The 23,830-nt window shown below is 47.5% G+C and overlaps 1 protein-coding gene across 1 annotated transcript in view; it reads left to right on the top strand.

Moving 5' to 3' along the window:
• Window positions 1-23,146, top strand: part of LOC132886185 (enkurin-like) — a 29,816-nt gene extending 6,670 nt beyond the window's left edge. Inside the window, exons 3-5 of the mRNA XM_060920752.1 lie at window positions 22,185-22,414; window positions 22,560-22,706; window positions 22,965-23,146. Of these exons, the coding sequence (XP_060776735.1) occupies window positions 22,185-22,414; window positions 22,560-22,706; window positions 22,965-23,138 (551 nt within the window). The 3' untranslated portion in view covers window positions 23,139-23,146. The remainder of the gene's footprint in view (window positions 1-22,184; window positions 22,415-22,559; window positions 22,707-22,964) is intronic.
• The last annotated feature ends 684 nt before the right edge of the window (window positions 23,147-23,830 follow it).

The raw sequence follows: 23,830 nt of genomic DNA, 5'->3' as shown, positions 1-23,830 counted from the left end.
GACTTTAAAGAATTTGTATTAATTTATTTGCATTTTATTGAGGAAAATAAGTATTTGAACCCTCTTGCCAAAAGGACTTAGTACTTTGTGGCAAACCCCTTATTAGCAAGCACAGAGGTCAGACGTTTCTTGTAGTTGATGACCAGGTTTCTGCACATATTAGGAGGAATTTTGGTCCACTCTTCTTTGCAAATGACCTCTAAATCATCAAGATTCCGTGGCTGTCGCTTGGCAACTCTGAGCTTCAGCTCTCTCCATAGATTTTCTATAGGATTCAGGTCCGGAGACTGGCTGGGCCACTCCATGACCTTGATATGTTTCTTCTTCAGCCATTCCTTGGTTGCCTTGGCTGTATGCTTTGGGTCATTATCCTGCTGGAAGACCCATCCACGACCCATTTTAAGCTTCCTGGCAGAGGGAAGGAGGTTTTCACTTAGGATTTTACGGTACATGGCTTCGTCCATCCTCCCATTGATACGGTGAAGTTGCTCTGTGCAGAAAAACACCCCCAAAGCATAATGTTACCACCTCCATGCTTGACAGTGGGGATGGTGTTCTTGGGGTCATAAGCAGCATGTCTCTCCCTCCAGACACGACGGGTTGAATTGATGCCAAAGAGCTCAATTTTGGTCTCATCTGACCATAACACCTTCTCTCAGTCACTCTCCAAGTCATTCAGATGTTCATTGGCAAAGTTCAGGCGGGCCTGCACATGTGCTTTCTTAAGCAGGGGTACTTTGCGAGCACTGCAAGATGTTAGACCATTGCGGTGTAAAGTGTTACCAACCGTTTGCTTGGTGACTGTGATCCCAGCTGCTTTAAGATCATCCACTAACTCTGCCCGTGTTGTATTAGGTCTATTTCTCACCGTTCTCATGATCCTGGAAACTCCACGAGGTGAGATCTTGTTTGGAGCCCCAGACCTAGGTCGATTGATGATCATGTTGTGAGTCTTGTACTTGCGCACAATTGCACCAACAGTTGTCACCTTAACACCCAGCTTCTTGCTAATGGTTTTGTAGCCCATACCGGTCTTGTGCAGGTCTACAATCTTCTCCCTTAAATCCACAGAAAGCTCTTTAGTCTTTCCCATGTTGGAGAGTTTGGAGTCTGACAAACTGATTGATTCTGTGGCCAGGTGGCTTTTATACAAGTCATTAGTGATATCAGGTGTCTTCAATTTAGGTGACAAGGTAATTTGGAGAGTCTAACTTGTCTGTATTAACAAGAACTCTTGATGGTTACTAGGAGATCAAATACTTATTTTTCTCAATAAAATACAAATAAATTAATATAGATATTTAAAAGTTATTTTCTGGATTTTCTTTTTGATATTCTGTCTCCACATGTTAGAATACACCTACCATTAAAATTACAGACTGATCAAGTCTTTCTTAGTGGGTAAACCAACAAAATCAGCAAGGGATCAAATACTTGTTTTCCCCACTGTAAGAGCTGAGCCAGGAGAGGGCCATTCCCTTAACTCCAACAACATTATCTAGTCTATCCAGGAGAATGGAATAATCAGTGGTATCAAATGCTGCACTAAGGTCAAGCAACACAAGCAGCGAGACACAGCCCTGATCAGACGCCAACAGTAGGTCGTTTACTACTTTAACCAAAGCTGTCTCTGTGCTATGATGAGGTCTAAATCCTGACTGATACATTTCATGGATGTTATTCCTATGTAAATATAAGCATAACTGCTGTGCCACAGCTTTTTCAAGGATCTTGGAGACAAAGGGAAGGTTTGATATTGGCCGATAATTGGACAGCTGACAGGGATCAAGGTCAGGTTTTTTAATCAGGGGTTTGATAACTGCTAGTTTAAAGGATTTGGGTACATAGCCAATTGTAAGAGAAGAATTTATTATTTTTTAAAAGCAGTTCAATTCCTTCAGGTATTATCTGTTTGAATAGACATGTAGGTAAGGGATCTAGTACACAAGTTGAGGCTTTTGATGCTGAGATTAATGAAAAGTAATTCATTTTCTCTAAGGGGAGTAAAACATTCTAATTGCTGATCTGATACAGTTATATTGTTAACTACAGGGTCATTTACATTGTCTGACCTTAAATTAGTAGTTTGCATTTTTTGTCGGATATTCTCAATTTTGTCATTAAAAAATTTATGAAATCATTGCTACTACATACTACAGGTGTGCATGTGTCTATAGTGGACTTATTCCTGGTTAATTTTGCTACAGTATTAAATAGGAATCTAGGATTATTTTTGTTATCTTCTATTAGGGAGGAGAGATATGTTGATCTCGCAGCACGAAGAGCTTTTCTTTACTTCAGGAACTTCCATGCTAATTTGAACACGACTAATTTTGTTTGACACCATTTACATTCCAATTTTCGAGTGGTCTGTTTTAATGTGCGAATGTCATCATTATACCAGGGTGCTAATTTTTTGTCTCTGACCATTTTCCATTTAAGAGGAGCTACATTATCTAAGGTATGGCGGAATATTGACTCTAAGCATTCAGTTGCCTGATCAAGTTCTGCAGGGGCTGACAGTGACCCAATCAAAGTTGATAACTCTGGGAGATCATTTATAAAGCTCTGTGCAGTAGTTTACGTGAAAGTACGTTTAATACAGTAGCGTGGTGAGGTGCATATATTATTACTCAGACATAGTTTGAATGAGATGAGATAACGATCTGAGATAACTTCAGACTGTGGAAGTATGACTATATTTTCTACGTTTAACCCGAATGTTAGTATTAGATCGAGGGTGTGACCACCATTATGGGTCGGTCCTATGACATTCTGATTAATCCCTACTGAATCTAAAATGGACACAAACACTGTTTTCAAAGGGTCTTCTGGGTTATCAAAGTGAATATTAAAATCTCCGACAACTAAAGCTTTGTCTAAGGAAACAATCAGATCTGAAATAAAATGTGACCGCTCACAGAATCCAGGGACACATGTCGGCCGAAACGAATCCGAGATAATCGCAAAAGAAGCATTTTTTTTTCGAAATTTGTGATTTTTGTTTTTTTCCATCATGTGCAACTTGAGATCTTGAAGAATGCGATCAGTATTTCAGATAATAGATTGTTTTGTTGGAAAAGCATACATTTTTTGTTGCAAATTGTCTTGTTTTTGTCAGGACTGTAGCCTGCTAGGGGGTGTGGGTAAATTACCATATGGGCCATTCACATGATGATTTAAAGTAATTTGTTTTTTTTTCCGCGAATCAGCTGTATGATGCGGGCTGAGCGCATGGCTACTTAACCTGCATAGAGGCGTGTGATTTCACTATGGAATGAGTTACTAAACAGAGCGCAGAGGAGCAAACACCGCGAAGCAAACAGACACATGGTATTTACATCGGAGATCACCATTTCTAGCAAAAAAAAAAAAAACGCAACCTCGTTTTCCAGATTGAATGGAATACTTGAATGATCGGATGATACACGGACTGTTCTAGGACTACATTATTCCATCGGAGGCATTGGTGTGTGCAAGGCGCCGTTTCTCTTTCTGATGGGGTAAGTTTATTAATCTAAGGCTGTGTGGTTATTTTTGCATGTAACAGAGAGTGTTGTGGTTTGGTTAAGCCTAGGTCACAACCGGACATACGATTTTTTGGCCGTGTGATTTTTGGCGTTTCCCAAATCGCTGCGGTTTTTTTTTTTGTTCACGGAGAAAGACGCGCGTTGGCCGTAAGTTTGTCTTGCAACCTGAAAAAAACGTAAGCGCCTGTAGAGTTTGTTTGACATGACAAAGAACCTCTGTGGCCGGTCTGCGGCTCGAAAATCAGCACATCACACGCGCGCTCTCGTGCGTTTCATGCGCGCTCTCCGTGTGTTTCTTGCGTTTTTTGCGTGTAGACCGGCTGTAGGAGCACGTACTGTACGGCTGGTTGTGACCGAGGCTTTACATGAAACTAGTGTTGTGTTAGTTGTGTCATCATCGTGCTATCTTTCTTTCTTACGGTGTGAGTAATTTTTCAACCATCAAACGTTAAAGTATACTTTAGGACTTATTTTTGTACTTCATAATTGTGTTGGGCATACTTTGCATGGAAGGAAAATTGATGTGGTGATCTTTGTTTACATGAAAGTAGTATCGTGCTAGCTAGTAGGGGGTAGGGCTTTCCTTAATATCATGCAAATGAGCACCATTATGTGCCTGCCCAACACTCAGAGTAGCTGAGATGGAAAACTTTGAGGGCGATTTTCTCCCTTTTCTGTTTTAAGAAGTATACACTTTCAAAAGGCCACACATTCTTCAAATATTGTCAGATCTCCACATGGAAGGCATCATTGGAAAGCTTAGAAACTGTACTTTCTGAATCTGTCAATAACTCAAAATGCCCCTGGGCCGACATGTGTCCCTGGATTCTGTGATCTGCCACAAATGTGCAAATTCAGAAACAAACTCAGAATATGGCCCCGGGGGCCTGTAAATAATAATAACGGAATTAACTAGGTAGACCTATTTTTCGAGGCTACATACATTATTGTGGCAGTGGGGGCGTGGTCAAGTGTCGGTCTGTGAATGGAGGGCGGAGTCAGGGAAGGTAAGTGGTAGTATCATTGCACCTGATGTGAATTAACCTGTGTTTGTGTGTCTCATCCAGTGACCACGCCCTATAAAAGGAGAGAGCAGAGAAAGGGAGCTCTCTCCTGACCAGAAATGTGTGTGAGAGTGTGAGTGAGCTGAAAAGCTATATTTATATATATATATATATATATATATATATATATATATATATAAATAAATAAAAGTTTGTGAGAACTCAGTTCTGGCCTGCCGTGCTTCTGTGCTCCACCTATCTGCTCAGATTTTACAGTGGTGCTGAAACCTGGGACCGGAGTGCAGAAGGAGACAGCCCCATGGAGTCCTCCCCCTTCAAGGACCTGGTCCATGCCCTCGCTACAGCCCAACAGAGCCAGCACCAGGTGCTGATCGCCCTCCGGAAGGAGCAGGAACAATAGTTCGAAGCCCTGGTGCTGGCACAGCAGGAAGATCGCCAGGCATTCCGACACCTGCTCGTGTCAGCAGGATCCACGACCACCACCGCCGCGGACCCTCCCCACCTCACCCTAAAGAAGATGGGTCCACATGATTACCCCGAAGCCTTCCTCGTGCTTTTTGAGCAGGCAGCAGAGGCATGGGGTTGGCCGGTGGAACAGCGCGCGGCACGCCTCCTCCCCCTGCTAACGGGTGAGGCGCAGCTGGCCGCGCTGCAGCTCCCCGCAGACAGCCAGCTTTTTTATGCAGACCTCCGCAGGGCTGTCCTCCAACGTGTTGGTCGCACCCCGTAACAGTAACGGCAGCGCTTCCACACGCTGCATCTGGAGGAGGTCGGCCGGCCATTCGTGTTTGGCCAGCAACTCCGGGACACCTGCCAGCAGTGGCTGAGGGCCAACAACCGTGATGCCAAGGGAATCATCGACCTGGTGGCGCTGGAACAATTTGTCGCCCGACTTCCGGAAGGAACAGCGGAGCGGATCCAGTGCCATCACCCGGTGTCGCTGGATCAGGCCATCAAGCTGGCGGAGGACCATATGGCAGCCATTCTGATGGCAGGACAGCGCATCTCCTCTTCTCCCCACTCTTCTCTCTCTCTCTCTCCCTCTGCTCCCCGTCCTCTACCCATTCCCCCACCGCGGAGGTGGGGGCCGGCTCCACCCCAGCCAGCCCGCCACACCTGCGGTGCCCTCCCATTTCCTACTTCCTTGTCTGTGTCTTCTCCCCATCAGGTGAGTGATGTCCGGAACACCAGTGCAGAAGGCGAGCCTGGGCCAGTATGCTGGCGCTCTGGGGAACCAGGGCATCTCCAGCATCAGTGCTCGGTGATGGAGGTGGGTGCCGTGGTCCAGATCCCCCGATGCGCCAGGGACCGCCCTCGATCGGGCCAGAGTGTATCGCATACCGGTGAGTATCCAAGGGGATACGTATCAGGCATTGGTGGACTCCGGCTGTAATCAGACCTCAATCCACCAAAGCCTGGTGCAAGACGAGGCATTGGGGAGAGCACAATTGGTGAAGGTGTTGTGTGTGCACGGGGATGTTCACAACTACCATTTAGTGTCGGTCCACATTCTATTTCGAGGGGAAAAATTCAGAGTAAAGGCAGCGGTTAATCCTCGCCTTACCCACTCGATAATTCTGGGGACTGATTGGCCGGGATTTGGGGAATTAATGGCGTATCTAGTGAAGAGTGGGGCCTGCCATAGTTTAGCGAGGGGAGGTCCCAGAGTGGCATTGGCGGGAGTGGCTGTCACAGAGCCGTCTAAGTCATTACCACATCAGAGTGAGGAGCAGCCTGCTCCTCCTCCCTCTCTCGTGGATTCCCTTGCAGATTTCCTGTTAGAGCAGTCGCAAGACGAGACTCTGTGGCATGCATTTGACCAACTGAGAGTAATCAATGGTCAAACTCTGCAGCCGAATGCCACACCGTCCTTCCCCTATTTCTCCATTATTAAAGATAGATTATACCAAGTGATGCAGGACACTCAGACTAAGGAACCAATGTAGGTACAGTGCACTGTCCCTTTAAGAAACTACATTTCCCATCAGCCCACTTCCGCGTTGACCTGCGTCACGCCGGGGTGGGATCACCAACGTCACATCCCCCATGAAAGCATAAGAAATCTGGAAACTCCTAGCTCGCGCTCTCTCTCGTCCGGATTCCAAGCCATCTGGATGCACAAAGAGATACCCTCCACCAGAAAACCAAAAGACATCTTTTTCTTCTCTTTCTTGCAAGATCCACGATTCAGCGCGATTTCTTTGTTTACCACTGGCCATGGTAAAAATCCAGAATCACGTGATTTTAAACTCAGCTCGAGTTACAAACCGGTTTTCAGTTATTCCTCATGAGTACGTACAACACTGCAGCCAGGCAGTTATTTTAAAGTTAAGAAGTGACTGGATCCTTTTTAACTCAAAAGCTGTGCACATTGTTTAATCAGAGACTTTCTTTTCATCACGAGCGACCACGCATCAGACCAGGAAGTTCTCTGTGCCTCACGGAAGCGACTCACGTGCTCTACAACGGTGAAACTCCAAAAGTCTCGGAACATCTCTTCATAATCTTGCTAGAGGCAAGATACTGAGTAAGACTTGGCATTTGGGCAAAACCTAGTCTTAGGAATTAGCTTTTATTGAAATAGTGTGAATTTAAACTCAGGAACGTTTTGTTTACACTGTTCGACACGCAGCGTGTTGAATTGTTGATTGTTCGGTTTTGTTTTAATCTCTCAATTGTTTTAATCGATAGGCTGTGCATGCTTCTTTATCCCTTACTAACATTTTGATTTCATTATTACACGTATCTTGATCGCATCAAGATTTCAGTGGAACTAGTACTGTTATAAGCTAGTGAAATTGGCCTACGGCTAATTCTTTTGTCCCATTGGCCTCCAGGGCTAAGGGTATTGTCTCAAGGGATCACAAGGCCTCCACCACATGGAGTTAGCTACACAGAGCTAATCTTTTGTCTCTAACACGTGGCGGTCCTCTCCCCCACACACAAACACACCTTTAGCTAGCATTCCTTTGTCTTAGCTTAGCCACACGAGGCTAATCTAAGCCTAACCATGTGGTCAACTCCTCCCCCACAAACACATGGAGTTAGTGACCCAGAGCTAATCTTTTGTCTCTAACACATGAAGGTCCTCCCCCACACACACCTTAACTAGTATTCCTTTGTCTTAGCTTAGCTACACAAGGCCTCACACCTTAGTTAGCAACAGAGCTAATCCTTTGTTCTACTTAGCTAGCATTACTTTGTCTTAGCTTAGCTACACAAGGCCTCACACCTTAGTTAGCAACAGAGCTAATCCTTTGTTCTACTTTGATAACATTCCTTTGTCTTAGCTAGCAACCAAGCTAGGCCTCCACCACGTACACACACACACACACCATATCATATTTGTATATAATGATTCCATCTGCTATTATCCATTTTTATCTTTGTTATAATAAATTAATTTATTCTTGAAACTGTGTGTATTTGTGTTCCAATATTTCTGAAGTCACACAATCTCCCAAAGAATTCAGAAAGGTGCATATAAGTTATGTAATACAGTAAGTGATCATAATAATTTGGAATATACCATAATTTAGCTGTTTGGTAATTTATTATTAAGCACCAAAATTAATGGTATTAATTAATGAGACTGATTCCATGAGTGACTTAATGATAATATGAGACTGATTCAATTTAAACGATTCAAATGAGACTGATTCAATTTAATTATTAACCTTCAAATTTAATGAGACTGATTTAATGAGATTGATCACTTAATAATTACCAAATGTACCTACACCAATAACCCAGCTTTTAATCCCAACGAGCTGCTGAGAATTCATATTCATATTCCCGGTGGCTCAATTTAATCCCATGGCCGGACACTTGAGGCAGGATAAGACACTAGCCCGAATAATGGCCTGGTTCTATTGGCCAGGGATTCGCGGCGATGTCCGTAGGTGGTGTACGGCATGTCGCAAATGCCAGTTAGTAAATCCCGCGGCCATTCCAAAAGCGCCTTTGCACCCTCTGCCGTTAATTGAGACCCCGTTCAAAAGAATTGGGATGGATCTCGTCGGGGCATTAGATCAGTCAGCACGAGGATATAGCTTTATTTTAGTTCTGGTGGACTATGCAATGCGATATCCAGAAGCAGTGCCTCTTCGCAATATCTCAGCACATACTGTAGTATTGCAGAAGTGATCTTCCGCGTCATCTCCCAAGTTGGAATCCCCAAAGAGATTCTGACTTATCAAGGCACTATGTTCATGTCACGCACAGTGAGCGAACTGTATGGGTTAATGGGAATGAAGCCTATCCGCACCAGCGTTTATCACCCACAAACGGATGGTTTAGTCGAATGGTTTAATCGCACCCTCAAAAATATAATTAGAAATTTGTAAGCGAAGATGCACGTAACTGGGATAAATGGCTTGAGCCCCTGTTATTCGCAGTGTAAGAGGTCCCGCAAGCCTCCACGGGGTTCTCCCTGTTTGAATTATTATACGGGTGTAAGCCATGTGGCATTTTGGATGTGCTACGTGAAAATTGGGAGGAGAGACCTTCAACTAGTAAAACTGAAATTCAATACGTTCTCGACCTGCACGCCAAGCTCCACACACTCACATACCTAACCCAGTAGAATTTGCGGCAAGCCCAAGAATGTCAAGTCCATCTGTACGACAGGGGCATGCGCCTTAGGGAGTTCACACCGGGAGATAAAGTACTCGTGTTGTTGCCCACGTCAAGCTCCAAATTGATCGCCAGGTGGCAAGGACCCTTTGAGGTCACACGGCAAGTCGGGGACGTCAACTAGAGGTGAGGTGAACAGACAGGGGTGGGGCGTTACAGATTTACCACCTCAATCTGCTAAAATGTTGGAAAGAGGAGGTCCCCGTGGCACTGGTGTCGGTGGTTCTGGAGAAGGCAGAGTTGGGGCCGGAGGTTCAAAAAGGAAAATTGACATCACCCACCGCTCCGGTCCCCTGTGGAGACCACCTCTCCCCGACCCAGCTCACGGAGGTCGCCCAGTTGCAGACAGAATTTTCTGACGTGTTCTTGCCCCTGCCCAGCCGCACCCACCTCATAGAACACCACATTGAGATGCCCACGGGGGTAATAGCGCGCAACCGCCCTGACCAACTGCCCGAACACAAAAAAAAGGTGGTTTGGGAAGAACTCGAGGCCATGCTCGAAATGGGCATCGTCGAAGAGTCCCACAGTGACTGAAGCAGCCTGGTGGTCTTGGTTCCCGAGGCCAACGGATCGGTCCGGTTCTGTGTGGACTATCGAAAAGTCAACGCGGTGTCTAAATTTGACGCATACCCAATGCCTCATATTGACGAGTTGCTCGATCGACTAGGCATGGCTCATTTTTATTCGACACTGGATTTGACAAAGGGATATTGGCAGATCCCCTTGACTCCTCTATCCCGAGAGAAAATGGCCTTTTCCACACTGTTTGGCTTACACCATTTTGTCACACTTCCTTTTGGGCTGTTTGGGGCACCCACTACATTCCAGCGGCTTATGGACAGGGTCCTCCGCCCCCATGCCACCTACGCGGCCGCCTACCTCGACGACATCATTATTTACAGTAATGACTGGCCATGGCACCTGGAACACCTGAGGGCCATCCTGAGGTCGCTGAGGCGAGCAGGTCTCACAGCCAACCCGAAGAAGTGTGCGATTGGGCGGGTGGAAGTATGGTATCTCTGAGGTAAAGGCTGCACTGTGTGGGGGTCCATTGTTACACTCCCCTGACTTTTCTCTCTCCTTTATTTTGCAGACAGACGCGTCGGACAGAGGGCTGGGGGCTGTTCTGTCCCAGGAGGTGGAGGGGGAGGAACGTCCCGTGCTGTACATCAGCCGGAAGCTGTCGGTGTGCGAGGGCAGGTACAGCACAATAGAAAAGGAATGCCTCGCCATCAAGTGGGTGGTCCTCACCCTCCGCTACTACCTGCTGGGGCACCCTTTCACCCTCTGTTCGGACCATGCGCCCCTGCAGTGGCTCCACCGCATGAAGGATGCCAATGTGCGGATCACCCGTTTGTATCTGGCACTCCAGCCATTTAAATTCGAGGTGGTCCACAGGCCGGGGGCGCAGATAGTCATGGCTTGTTTCCTCTCCCGTCAAGGGGGGGGGGGGGAAGTCAGCTGCAGGCCAGACATCTCCCCGGCCTGAGTTGGGCGGTGGGGGTATGTGGCAGCGGGGGCGTGGTCAAGCATCGGTCTGTGAATGGAGGGCGGAGTCAGGGAAGGTAAGTGGTAGTATCACTGCACCTGATGTGAATTAATCTGTGTGTCTCCTCTAGTGACCGCACCCTATAAAAGGAGAGAGCAGAGAAAGGGAGCTCTCTCCCGACCAGAAATGTGTGCGTAAGAGAGTGAGTGAGCTGAAAAGCTATATATATTTCTTTAAAAGTTTGTGAGAACTCAGTTCTGGCCTGCCGTGCTTCTGTGCTCCACCCACCTGCTCGGATTCTACAATTATATTAGTCTGAAAAACTTCAAATGTATTAAATTTATAACCAGGTTTTTGTGTTACACCTAGATAATCATTATAAATAACCACAACACCTCCTCCTCTGCCAGTTAGATGAGGCTGGTGTATATACAGTGGGGCAAAAAAGTATTTAGTCAGCCACCAATTGTGCAAGTTCTTCCACTTAAAAAGATGAAAGAGGCCTGTAATTTCATCATAGGTACACTTCAACTATGAGAGATAGAATGGGGGGAAAGAATCCAGGAAATCACATTGCAGGATTTTTAATGAATTAATTGGTAAATTCCTCGGTAAAATAAGTATTTGGTCACTGTGGCAGCGGGGGCGTGGTCAAGCACCAGTCTGTGACAGGAGGGCGGAGTCGGGGAAGGTAAGTGGCAGAATCGCTACACCTGAGGGTAATTAACCTGTGTTTGTGTATGTTTTCCCCAGTAAACCGCCCGCTACTTAAGGAGGGAGAGGGAGAGCGGAAGGGAGCTCTCTCCCCAGCCAGACGACTTGTGTGTGTGTGTGTGTGTGCGTGGCTGAGAGAGTGGTGTCTGCATCTGAAAAGAGCAAATAAAAAAAGAAGTGATTGAATTTTACTCTGTCCTGCCGTCCTCTGTGCTCCACCCACACGTGATTCTCGCTACAGTGGTGCCGAAACCCGGGACAAGGTGGAGCATCAGTCCTGCAGCCCCATGGAATCCTCCCCGTTCGCGGACTTGGTCCACGCCCTCGCTGGCTCAGCAGGAAGATCGAGAGGCATTCCGGCGTCTCCTCGCGTCAGCGGGGTCCACCAGCGCCCCGGCCGTGGGCCCGTCTCCCCTCACCTTAACCAAGATGGGCCCGCAGAACGACCCTGAGGCGTTCATTGCGTTGTTCAAGCAGGTCGCCGAAGCCTCGGGGTGGCCGATGGAGCAGCGCGCGGCGCGCCTCCTCCCCCTCCTGACGGGAGAGGCGCAGCTAGCCGCACTACAGCTCCCCGCCGATCGCCGGCTGGCCTACGCTGACCTTCGCCGGGCTGTCCTCCAGCGCGTGGGGCGCACGCCAGAGCAGCAGCGCCAGCGCTTCCGCGCGCTGCGGATGGAGGAAGTTGGCAGCCCGTTCGCGTTTGGCCAGCAGCTCCGGGACGCCTGCTGGCGGTGGCTGAGGGCCGAAGATCGCGACGCCGAGGGAATCATTGACCAGGTGGCGCTGGAACAGTTCATCGCCCGCTTACCAGCCGGAACCGCGGAGTGGGTCCAGTGCCACCACCCGGCGTCGCTGGATCAGGCCGTAGGACTGGCGGAGGATCATCTGGCGGCTGTTCCGGCGGCAGGACAACCAACGACATCATCTTCTCTCTCCTCTTCTCTCTCTCTCCCCCCCTCCTCCCGTGTCCCGTCCTCGCCCCATTCCCCCACCACGGAGGCGGGGGCCGGCTCCACCCCAGCCGGCCCGCCGCACCCGTGGTGCCCTCCCGTTTCTCCCTTCTGTGTCTGTCTCTCCCCCCCCTCAGGTGAGTGAGCCTCAGAACACAGCTGCAGAGGGAAGGCCCGGGCCGGTTTGCTGGCGCTGCGGGGAACCAGGCCACCCGCAGCAACAGTGTGCAGCGATGGAGGTGGGGGCGGTGGTGCGGATCCCCGACGCACCAGAGGCTGCCCTCGATCAGGCCGGAGCGTATCGCATACCGGTAAGTGTACAAGGGGTTACATATCAGGCGTTGGTGGATTCAGGCTGCAATCAGACCTCGATCCGCCAAAGCCTGGTGCAAGACGAGGCATTGGGGGGAGCACAAGGGGTGAAGGTGTTGTGTGTGCACGGGGATATTCACAGCTACCCGTTGGTGTCGGTCCACATACATTTCAGAGGGGAAAAATCAATAGTGAAGGCGGCGGTTAATCCTCGCCTTACCCACTCTTTGATCTTGGGGACTGATTGGCTGGGATTTCGGGGTTTGATGGCACGCCTAGTAAAGAGTGGGTCCTGCCGGTTGATAGGGGAGGGTCCCAGTGTTGCTTTGGCTAGAGCTGCGGTCGCAGAGCCGTCTACGTCATCTCCGCGACAGAGCGAGGAGCCCCCGGCCCCTCCTCTTTCTATTGGGGAATCCCTCGCGGATTTCCCACTGGAACAATCGCGAGACGAGACTCTGCGACACGCGTTTGACCAAGTGAGAGTAATCGATGGTCAAACGCTCCAGCCGAACGCCACCCCGTCCTTCCCCTATTTTTCCATTTTGAAGGATAGGTTATACCGAGTGACGCAGGACACTCAGACGAAAGAGCGAGTCACCCAGTTGTTAATTCCAAAGAGCCGCCGGGAATTGGTATTCCAGGCGGCTCACTTTAATCCCATGGCTGGACACCTCGGGCAGGATAAGACACTTGCCCAGATAATGGCCCGATTCTATTGGCCGGGGATTCGCGGCGACGTCCGTAAGTGGTGTATAGCGTGCCGCGAATGCCAGTTAGTAAATCCAGCGGCCATCCCAAAAGCGCCCTTGCGCCCCCTACCATTAATCGAGACCCCGTTCGAAAGAATTGGGATGGATCTTGTCAGGCCATTAGATCGGTCAACATGAGGGTACCGCTTTATATTGGTTCTGGTGGACTATGCAACGCGATACCCGGAAGCGGTGCCTCTTCGCAATATCTCAGCACGCAGTATTGCAGAGGCCCTCTTCCACGTCATCTCCCAGGTTGGAATCCCGAAAGAGATTCTGACTGACCAAGGCACCTCGTTTATGTCACGAACACTGAGCGAACTGTATGGGCTACTGGGTATTAAGCCGATCCGCACCAGCGTTTATCACCCACAGACGGACAGTTTAGTTGAACGGTTCAATCGCACCCTCAAGAATATTATCAAAAAATTCGTAAGTGAGGACGCACGTAACTGGGATAAGTGGCTCGAACCCTTGCTGTTTGCAGTGCGAGAGGTCCCCCAAGCCTCCACGGGGTTCTCCCCGTTTGAATTATTATACGGGCGTAAGCCGCGCGGCATCTTAGATGTACTGCGGGAAAATTGGGGGGAGGGACCTTCACAGAGCAAAAACGAGATTCAGTACGTTATGGATCTGCGCGCAAAACTCCACACGCTCACCCACCTAACTCAGGAGAATTTGCGGCAGGCCCAGGAACGGCAAACCCGCCTGTACAACAAGGACACGCACCTTAGAGAGTTCACTCCGGGAGATAAGGTACTCGTCCTGTTGCCCACGTCGAGCTCCAAATTAATCGCCAAGTGGCAAGGACCCTTTGAGGTCACACGGCGAGTTGGGGACGTCGACTATGAGGTTAGGCGAATGGACAGGGAGGGGGCGCTACAGATCTACCACCTCAATCTGCTAAAACTCTGGAACGAGGAGGTCCCCATGGCGTTGGTGTCGGTAGTTCCGGAGAAGGCGGAGCTGGGGCCGGAGGTCCAAAAAGGGACATTGGCATCTCGTACCTCTCCGGTCCCCTGTGGAGACCACCTCTCCCCGACCCAACTCACGGAGGTCGCCCAGTTGCAGGCCGAGTTTTCGGATGTGTTCTCGCCCCTGCCCGGTCGCACTAACTTCATAGAACACCACATAGAGACGCCCCCGGGGATGGTAGTGCGTAGCCGTCCTTATAGATTACCCGAACACAAAAAAAAGGTGGTTTGGGAAGAACTTCAGGCCATGCTCGAAATGGGCATCGTCGAGGAGTCCCACAGTGACTGGAGCAGCCCGGTGGTCTTGGTTCCTAAGGCCGATGGCTCGGTCCGGTTCTGTGTGGACTATAGAAAAGTCAACGCGGTGTCTAAATTCGACGCGTACCCAATGCCTCGTATTGATGAGCTGCTTGATCGACTAGGCACGGCTCGCTTTTACTCGACACTGGATTTGACGAAGGGATATTGGCAGATCCCCTTGACTCCATTATCCCGGGAAAAAACGGCCTTTTCCACACCGTTCGGCTTACACCAGTTCGTCACACTTCCGTTTGGGCTGTTTGGGGCGCCCGCTACGTTTCAGCGGCTGATGGACCGGGTCCTCCGGCCCCACGCAACCTATGCGGCCGCTTACCTTGACGACATCATTATTCATAGTAATGACTGGCAGCGGCACCTGCAACACCTGAGGGCCGTCCTTAGGTCGCTGAGGCAGGCGGGGCTCACTGCCAACCCGAAGAAGTGTGTGATTGGGCGGGTGGAAGTATGGTATCTGGGCTTCCACTTGGGTAACGGGCAGGTGCGTCCCCAAATTAATAAGACAGCAGCGATTGCGGCCTGCCCGAGGCCCAAGACCAAAAAGGGGGTGAGGCAGTTCCTGGGGCTGGCTGGCTACTATCATAGGTTTATACCTAATTATTCGGACGTCACCAGCCCGCTGACTGACCTCACTAAAAAGGGGGCGCCAGATCCGGTCCAGTGGACGGAGCAGTGCCAGCGGGCTTTCTCTGAGGTAAAGGCTGCACTGTGTGGGGGGCCACTTTTACACTCCCCTGACTTCTCCCTTTTACGTTACAGACGGATGCGTCGGACAGAGGGCTGGGGGCCGTTTTGTCCCAGCAGGTGGAGGGGGAGGATCGCCCCATCCTGTACATTAGTCGGAAGCTGTCAGTGCGTGAGGGGCGCTACAGCACCATAGAGAAGGAGTGCCTGGCGATCAAGTGGGCGGTCCTCGCCCTCCGTTACTACCTGCTGGGGCGCTCTTTCACCCTCTGTTCGGACCATGCGCCCCTCCAGTGGCTCCACCGCATGAAGGATGCCAACGCGCGGATCACCCGTTGGTATCTGGCACTCCAGCCCTTCAACTTCAAGGTGGTCCACAGGCCAGGGGCGCAGATGGTCGTGGCGGACTTCCTCTCCCGTCAAGGTGGGGGGGGGGGAGTCGGCTGCGGGCCGGACGGGCACCCGGCCTGAGTCGGGCGGTGGGGGTATGTGGCAGCGGGGGCGTGGTCAAGCACCGGTCTGTGACAGGAGGGCGGAGTCGGGGAAGGTAAGTGGCAGAATCGCTACACCTGAGGGTAATTAACCTGTGTTTGTGTATGTTTTCCCCAGTAAACCGCCCGCTACTTAAGGAGGGAGAGGGAGAGCGGAAGGGAGCTCTCTCCCCAGCCAGACGACTTGTGTGTGTGTGTCTGTGTGCGTGGCTGAGAGAGTGGTGTCTGTGTCTGAAAAGAGCAAATAAAAACGAAGTGATTGAATTTTACTCTGTCCTGCCGTCCTCTGTGCTCCACCCACACGCGATTCTCGCTACAGTCACCTACAAAGAAGCAAGATTTCTGGCTCTCACAGACCTGTAACAACTTCTTTAAGAGGCTCCTCTGTCCTCCACTCGTTACCTGTATTAATGGCACCTGTTTGAACTTATCAGTATAAAAGACACCTGTCCACAACCTCAAACAGTCACACTCCAAACTCCACTATGGCCAAGACCAAAAAGCTGTCAAAGGACACCAGAAACAAAATTGTAGACCTGCACCAGGCTGGGAAGACTGAATCTGCAATAGGTAAGCAGCTTGGTGTGAAGAAATCAACTGTGGGAGCAATTATTAGAAAATGGAAGACATACAAGACCACTGATAATCTCCCTCGATCTGGGGCTCCACCCCGTGGGGTCAAAATGATCACAAGAACGGTGAGCAAAAATCCCAGAACCACAAGGGGGGACCTAGTGAATGACTTGCAGAGAGCTGGGACCAAAGTAACAAAGGCTACCATCAGTAACACACTACGCGACCAGGGACTCAAATCCTGCAGTGCCAGACGTGTCCCCCTGCTTAAGCCAGTACATGTCCAGGCCTGTCTGAAGTTTGCTAGAGAGTATTTGGATGATCCAGAAGAGGATTGGGAGAATGTCATATGGTCAGATGAAACCAAAATAGAACTTTTTGGTAAAAACTCAACTTGTCGTGTTTGGAGGAGAAAGAATGCTGAGTTGCATCCAAAGAACACCATACCTACTGTGAAGCATGGGGGTGGAAACATCATGCTTTGGGGCTGTTTTTCTGCAAAGGAACCAGGACGACTGATCCGTGTAAAGGAAAGAATGAATGGGGCTATGTGTCGTGAGATTTTGAGTGAAAACCTCCTTCCATCAGCAAGGGCATTGAAGATGAAACGTGGCTGGGTCTTTCAGCATGACAATGATCCCAAACATACCACCCGGGCAACGAAGGAGTGGCTTCATAAGAAGCATTTCAAGGTCCTGGAGTGGCCTAGCCAGTCTCCAGGTCTCAACCTCATAGAAAATCTTTGGAGGGAGTTGAAAGTCCGTGTTGCCCAGCAACAGCCCCAAAACATCACTGCTCTAGAGGAGATCTGCATGGAGGAATGGGCCAAAATACCAGCAACAGTGTGTGAAAACCTTGTGAAGACTTACAGAAAATGTTTGACCTCTGTCATTGCCAACAAAGGGTATATAACAAAGTATTGAGATGAACTTTTGTTATTGACCAAATACTTATTTTCCACCATAATTTGCAAATAAATTCTTTAAAAATCAGACAATGTGATTTTCTGGATTTATTTTTTTCATTTTGTCTCTCATAGTTGAGGTATACCTATGATGAAAATTACAGGCCTCTCTCATCTTTTTAAGTGGGAGAACTTGCACAATTGGTGACTGACTAAATACTTTTTTGCCCCACTGTAACTGTATCCAGGAGGACTTCATTTAATGCTATATATTCATTTGGCTTAATCCATGTTTCAGTTAAACAAAGCACATTAAACTCCTGATCAGTAATAAGTTAATTAACCATTAGTGCTTTAGATGTAAGAGATCTAATATTTAATAGCCCCACCTTTAGATCAAAGGTGCTGGCAGCGGCTGTACAGTCAGTATGATCTAATTTTATATTGATTAGGTTACTGGACCAAACTCTGAATATTTCTACTTTTTTGTTTAGCTTGGGGAACAGACACAGTCTCGATGTAGTGGACCCTGAGTGACGACTGTGCAGCTAGCAGACAGTCGGTTTAGCCTGTTTGTCTGCTCCCTGGCCTTGGCTCTGGATTGTCAGAAATTAACTAGGCCTGTTCTGAGACTATGATCTATGCTGCAGGAAATGAGAGCAGCACCTTCCTGAGTGGGATGGATACCATCCCGCCCTAACAGGCCAGCAGTGCCCTCAAAATTAGCCCAATTATCTATAAAGCCCACACTGTTTTCAGAGCACCATCTGGACAACCAGCAGTTCAGCGATCATAACCTGCTGTAAGCTACATCGCCACACCACATTGGGATGGGGCCAGAGCATACTACAGCATCGGACATCGCCTTTGCTAATTTAAACACCTCTACAAAGTTACTCTTAGTAACCTCAGACTGACAAAGGCGTATATCATTAGCTCCTACATGGATATCTATCTTTGAGAACCTGTGCTTGCCTAGGACCCTAAGATTACCTGCTATGTCCAGTGCCCTGGCTCCCGGTATACACCTGACTAAAGCTGCTGGTGCCCCTAAAGGCTGAGCTAATTTCACGTGCCGTATGATAGTCCCCTATAACCAGAGCTCTTTCAGGTTTCTCAGTGGGTGCATCACTAAGGAGAGCAAACCTGGTCGATATGTGAAGCGGAGAGGAGTGGTGCTCCCGTGGGCGAGCCTCAGCGGTAGCTTTGGCTCTACTCTTATGCCGCCGAGTCATCACCCATTTGCCCCGCTGTAAGGACTCTAATGTCAGAGTTGGGGATTTGCTAACTCCACCTAGGGCATCCAGACTTTCCTCTACAGAAACTACACTGTTCTCATTCTCACTGACCTTCTGTAAAGCCTGGATATGCGCTTCTAACACTATAATCTTCTCCATCAGAGAGCTAGCTAACCTGCACTTATCACAAATAAAGCTATCGCTAGCAATGGAGGAAGAATGACTAAACATCCTGCAGTCAGCACACTGAACAGGCTGAAGGTGTGCCATGATGAAAGGATTCACGTCCCCTTAATTGAAAATCTGTTGATATTAAAGCAGATCCAATGTGGATGGCCTCTGCTTGTGGTCTTTATGCAGGAGGAGAAAAAAAAAAGCTTCCGGTCTTGGCTTTCTTCTGAAAAAAGAGAGAGAAAAAAACAGAAAAAGGAAAGCAAAAAGTGGAAAGTACAAAAAGGAAAGCCACAGTACAATAAAAAAATGAAGAGGATGCTGGAAAATTATTTGTCGAAAAAAATAAAAAAAGATTAGTAATTAATGCCAACACTTGCGGAAAAAAGGCTCATTGCAAACAACTCAGGAACTAGGAAGTAGTGGCACAGAATGTGCCAATTAACTCAATGGAACAGTCATATTCTCTGTGAGGGGGAAGTTTTGTAGCACTTTTCTTGCTAAATACTTCTAACAGGTCAATGTGTTCGGGGGGAATGGAAACTACGACATTGGCATTGGAGCTTTTTATAGTTGTTGACAATACCATAACTGTAGGAAGCACTAGACAGTTGTCATAACAGTAACTGGACCACATGAATATTTCTTTATCGGACCAAGATATGACGGGGCTATATTTTCTAAGCCAGGGCAAACCTAAAATGATAACATACAAGAATTCAATACAGAAAAACAGATCTCTTCTGAATGTAAAGCACTGACAGTCATGCTGATGGGTTTTCGTGACCCGGTTAACAAGTCCTTCTCCCACGGGATCCCCATCAACAGCAGTCAGTCTCAGCAGTGTTTCCAGTGGCTCCACAGGAATCTGGAGTTGCTCCACCAGCTCGGTGTGAATGAAGTCCCCTTCAGCTCCGGAATCAATTAATGCTGAGAACACAAAGACAGACTTAGGGCAGTTAACTGTCACGGGTAGGAGGAAGGACTTGGAGACCAACCCCTTAGTGGGTGTACTCACCACATTAGCACATGGAGTAGACTCCATGTGCTTTCCCAGGATTGGTGCCGGAGTTTTGTGTCAACGGATTTGATGGTCACGTAGAAGGTGACCGGCAGTTCCGCAATAGAGACACAACCCTTCATGGAGACGTCAGTGCCTCTCCTCCACAGACAAATGAAACACGTCACACTGCATAGGTTCCAGGGATTCTGAATCCTCACAAATCCAGGTCGTTGGTGGATACGAGCAGCGAGGGGTCAATGCAGCTGCTGGAACCGTAGGAGATTTACAAGGACCCCTCCCATGCTTCAGTTGGTCGAGCTGAATGGCCAAGGAAATCAGCTTTTCTAGTGAAGGACTGTCATCCTTACAAGCCATTTCCGCTAGGATGTCGGAGTTCAGTCTGTTGCAAAATGCCACTAGTAATGCAGGCTCATTCCAACCACTCCGAGTCGCAAGAGTGCAAAATTCCAAAGCGTAATCAGAAACTGAGCGGTTACCCTGACGTAATCGAGTGAGTAATTTCCCTTGAGAGCAGCCCTCATTGGCGTGGTCGAAAACTGCTTTAAATTCTCTAACAAAGTAGTCATAAGTGTTGGATTGGACTGTGGGCCAAACTGCAGTAGCCCAATCTAAGGCCTTGCCCATAAGGCGAGAAATCATAAAAGAAATGCAAGCCTTGTCAGAGCTCGGAGGGGAATTTGAGAAAAATATGGAGCATTGTAACAAAAACCCTTTACATTGATTAGGCGAGTCATCAAATTTATTTGGTTTACTGACAGTAAACAAACTGGTAACAGCCGTGGAGGGGGCAGCTTGGTTGGTAACAATAGGTGAGCCAGAGGAGCTGAGTCATTGGAGTTGGGTTGTGATTTCCCTCATGATTTCAACAATTTGTACCAACTGCTTTTGCTGCTCACCTTGTTGTTGCGTGAGAGTCTGGATGGACTGAGTCACAGAGTCAAAACACTGGTGATGTTGTCCAAGCATCTGTCCTTGACTGCTAAGCACTACCTGTAGCGCCGTGTAATCCACTGTCTGCATGATGGCACAGTATTCTGTAACACATCTGTGACAGACCAGATGCTCACAGATTATAAATGAACTCAAGGTTTTAATGAGAGCAGTGAAATCAAAGACAATGTACAAAAGCCAGGCCAGGTCAATACAGAGAGATCTAAAACAGTAATGAGGGCTAGACAAATCGTGGTCAGGAAACAGGCAATAGTCCAAGAATCGGGAATTAGTAGACTTGGGCAATCTAAACACAAGGGCTGGGCAAATTGTAATCAGAAAACAGGTGAGGATCGAGAAACCGGGAAGCAAGAGAAACAGGCAAACAAACACAAGGACTAGGCAAAATGGGAAAAAACAGAAGGCAAAAAGGGTCATACATAGGTAAACAATCAGTACAATAACGCTCACCAGGCTCACGAAAAGTAGAAGCAATACTGTGCAACAAACAAGACAGACAAAGGGGTATAAATACAAACATAAACAAAAAGGTACAGGTGATAGCGATTAGAACTCGGGGGAACCACTCTTAGGAAGTGGTTCCGGGTTGGCTGACGGAGTAGTGACTATGTGTGTGGGGGATTATGGGAAATGGAGTTCTCTGTGTTGGGGCAGATGGAGGGTGAGCCTAGAAGCGTGACAGTGTCATTGGTTCTGTTTCATATGGAAAAAAAAAAATACATGGACCAAATATACTCTAATAGAGACATTAAACTTAGCTTTACTCCACCAAAATTTGTCTCTCAAAATGTGGGAAATAGCATTTTAGAGGGTTAAAAATTCCAAAAATTTCCGGGGGGGGGTGTTCCCAGACCCCCCTAGATTTGGCACACCTTTGGCGCGTTACATGTCACCCCCCCATCCAAAACTTCCTGCCGCCACCTCTGCTTTTACAGTCCATTATGTATAATTTCACTGAAGTTTTGCGAACACCAAGAAGAAGCACAACAGGTGCAGAGAATTCTGTATAACATTTATAGAAATGAAAGAATTGTATAAAAAGAAAATAAATTGTTCAGTAAATAAGTAAGCTAATGAGTCAGTATTCAGTACGTATTTGTCCACACATGGGCCTGTAAAGGTGTTGGATGAAAATATAACTGAGTGATCTGGCAAAAATATCATGTCACAACACTAGAAAACATCTTTACAATCCATGTGAAATAATTTTCTTGAGGTTTTGCTAATAAAGCACCAGTAAGGGTCTCTGTACATCCATAGTTTTATGTTCAGAATTAAAGTTCACTGTTATAAAAGCACTGATGCTTAACAATAACGAGGATTTAATCAAAGTAATAAAATAATGTCACAATGTCAACATCATATTATCATATGACCATCTCTATTGCTAACTCTGGGTTCATGAGCAGTACGTTATTACAGTTTCCGATGTTCATGATTTCTCCCCAGACAAGCCTTTCTCCTACAGAGATGTCCAGCCCAGGAAGCCCCGGATACCCATGAAAACTGAGCAGCCTCTCATGGCCGGGCACACCAAAAGAAACTTTGTGAGAAGTAACATGGTGGAGAACATGATGGCAGTTCCATGTAAACCTCAGCCTGCGTACGCTCACACCAAACATGGAGACAAAGAGGTGCTGGAGAACTCAGGCCTTGTCCCAAAGTTCATAAAGAAAAAGGTGAGTAAGGGAAGGTGTGGAGGAAGGAGGAGCAATGGAGCGAGGGTTCAGGAGATTATACACTTGTGCATATATGTGTGTGTGTGTGTGTGTGTGTGTGTGTGTGTGTGTGTGTGTGTGTGTGTGTGCGCGCGCGTGGTGTCAGGATTACGGTCAGACCCCGCAGTACCTGAGTCAGAGGCAGGAGGAGGTGAGGAGAGCACAGGAGGAGTACGATCACTACGTGAAGGAGAGGATGAAGGAGGGAGCCATGAAGAAGTTCTCTGAGGAGGAACGCCAGGAAATACTGCATGTTGGTCTCTCTCTCTCTCTCTCACACACACACACACACACACACACACACACACACACACACAAAATTGTATATGTTCTGGAACATTTTTATTCTCTGCAATAAAATGGCTTCCCCACTCATTATTCATGAAATTATAGAATAGCACTTGATCTCGCACGATGTATTTACTCATGTATAGAAAATAATGAAGCTACAAGACACTAATGAAGTGTGTGTGTGTGTGTGTGTGTGTGTGTGTGTGTGTGTATGTGTCAGGGTCTGAAGAAGAACTGGGAGGAGCTCCATCATCAGTACCAAGGCCTGTCTGTGATCACGGATACAATGCCAAAGAAACAAAGGAAGGAGAAACTGGAGTCACAGATGAAGCAGCTGGAGAAAGATATTGAGTTAATTGAGAGATACAAAACCATCTACATCGCTAAAAACTGATCACCATACACCTGACATCACAGATTAATCATATACAGACTACAGAATGCACTGTACAACTAACTGCCTTCACCTGGTCAACAATATGTGCTTTTTAATCTGTTAGCATTAGACACTGAAAAGTTATTCCACAAAATCGAGTCATACATGAGCTGATAGAGTTGGCTATAAGCCATGTACGACAAGATTGAGTGGAATAATTGCTATATTCTATTCATATTCACTGGATTGTGAGAAACAGAGCATTTTTATTTTCATTTTTTGCAAATTCGATAAATAAAAACTTTATACAAAACATCCAACAAAATCATTTCCACTTAAAATATAAAGAAATGGGCTAAATGACAGTAGCAATTTGTGAAAAAATGTGATAATAATCCTTGAAAAATAAATAAAAATACTTTCTTACCATCAAATACTTTCATTCCATATTTTGTTGCTTTTTCTTTTATTTTTTGGGGGGGTTTGTTTTCAAGTAGAGTCTTTATCTCATCCTTGATTGGTTCAGCAACATGCTCTGCCATTTTTTTCTTCTTGTTTAGGGTTTTTTGGTTGTCAAACCAACTTAAAGGTGTATTGCAGCCACTGACTGGGCTGGATTGTGGAACAGGAGATATTTGGGGAAAAAATAAATATATATTCTTTCTCAGCTCTTGCCCATGAGTGTCTTGCTCGTGTTCTAGTAGCCCATT

This window comes from Neoarius graeffei, chromosome 5 (genome assembly GCF_027579695.1).
Source record: "Neoarius graeffei isolate fNeoGra1 chromosome 5, fNeoGra1.pri, whole genome shotgun sequence".
Lineage (NCBI taxonomy): Eukaryota > Metazoa > Chordata > Actinopteri > Siluriformes > Ariidae > Neoarius > Neoarius graeffei.
This window is presented reverse-complemented; position numbering and strand designations above follow the sequence as displayed.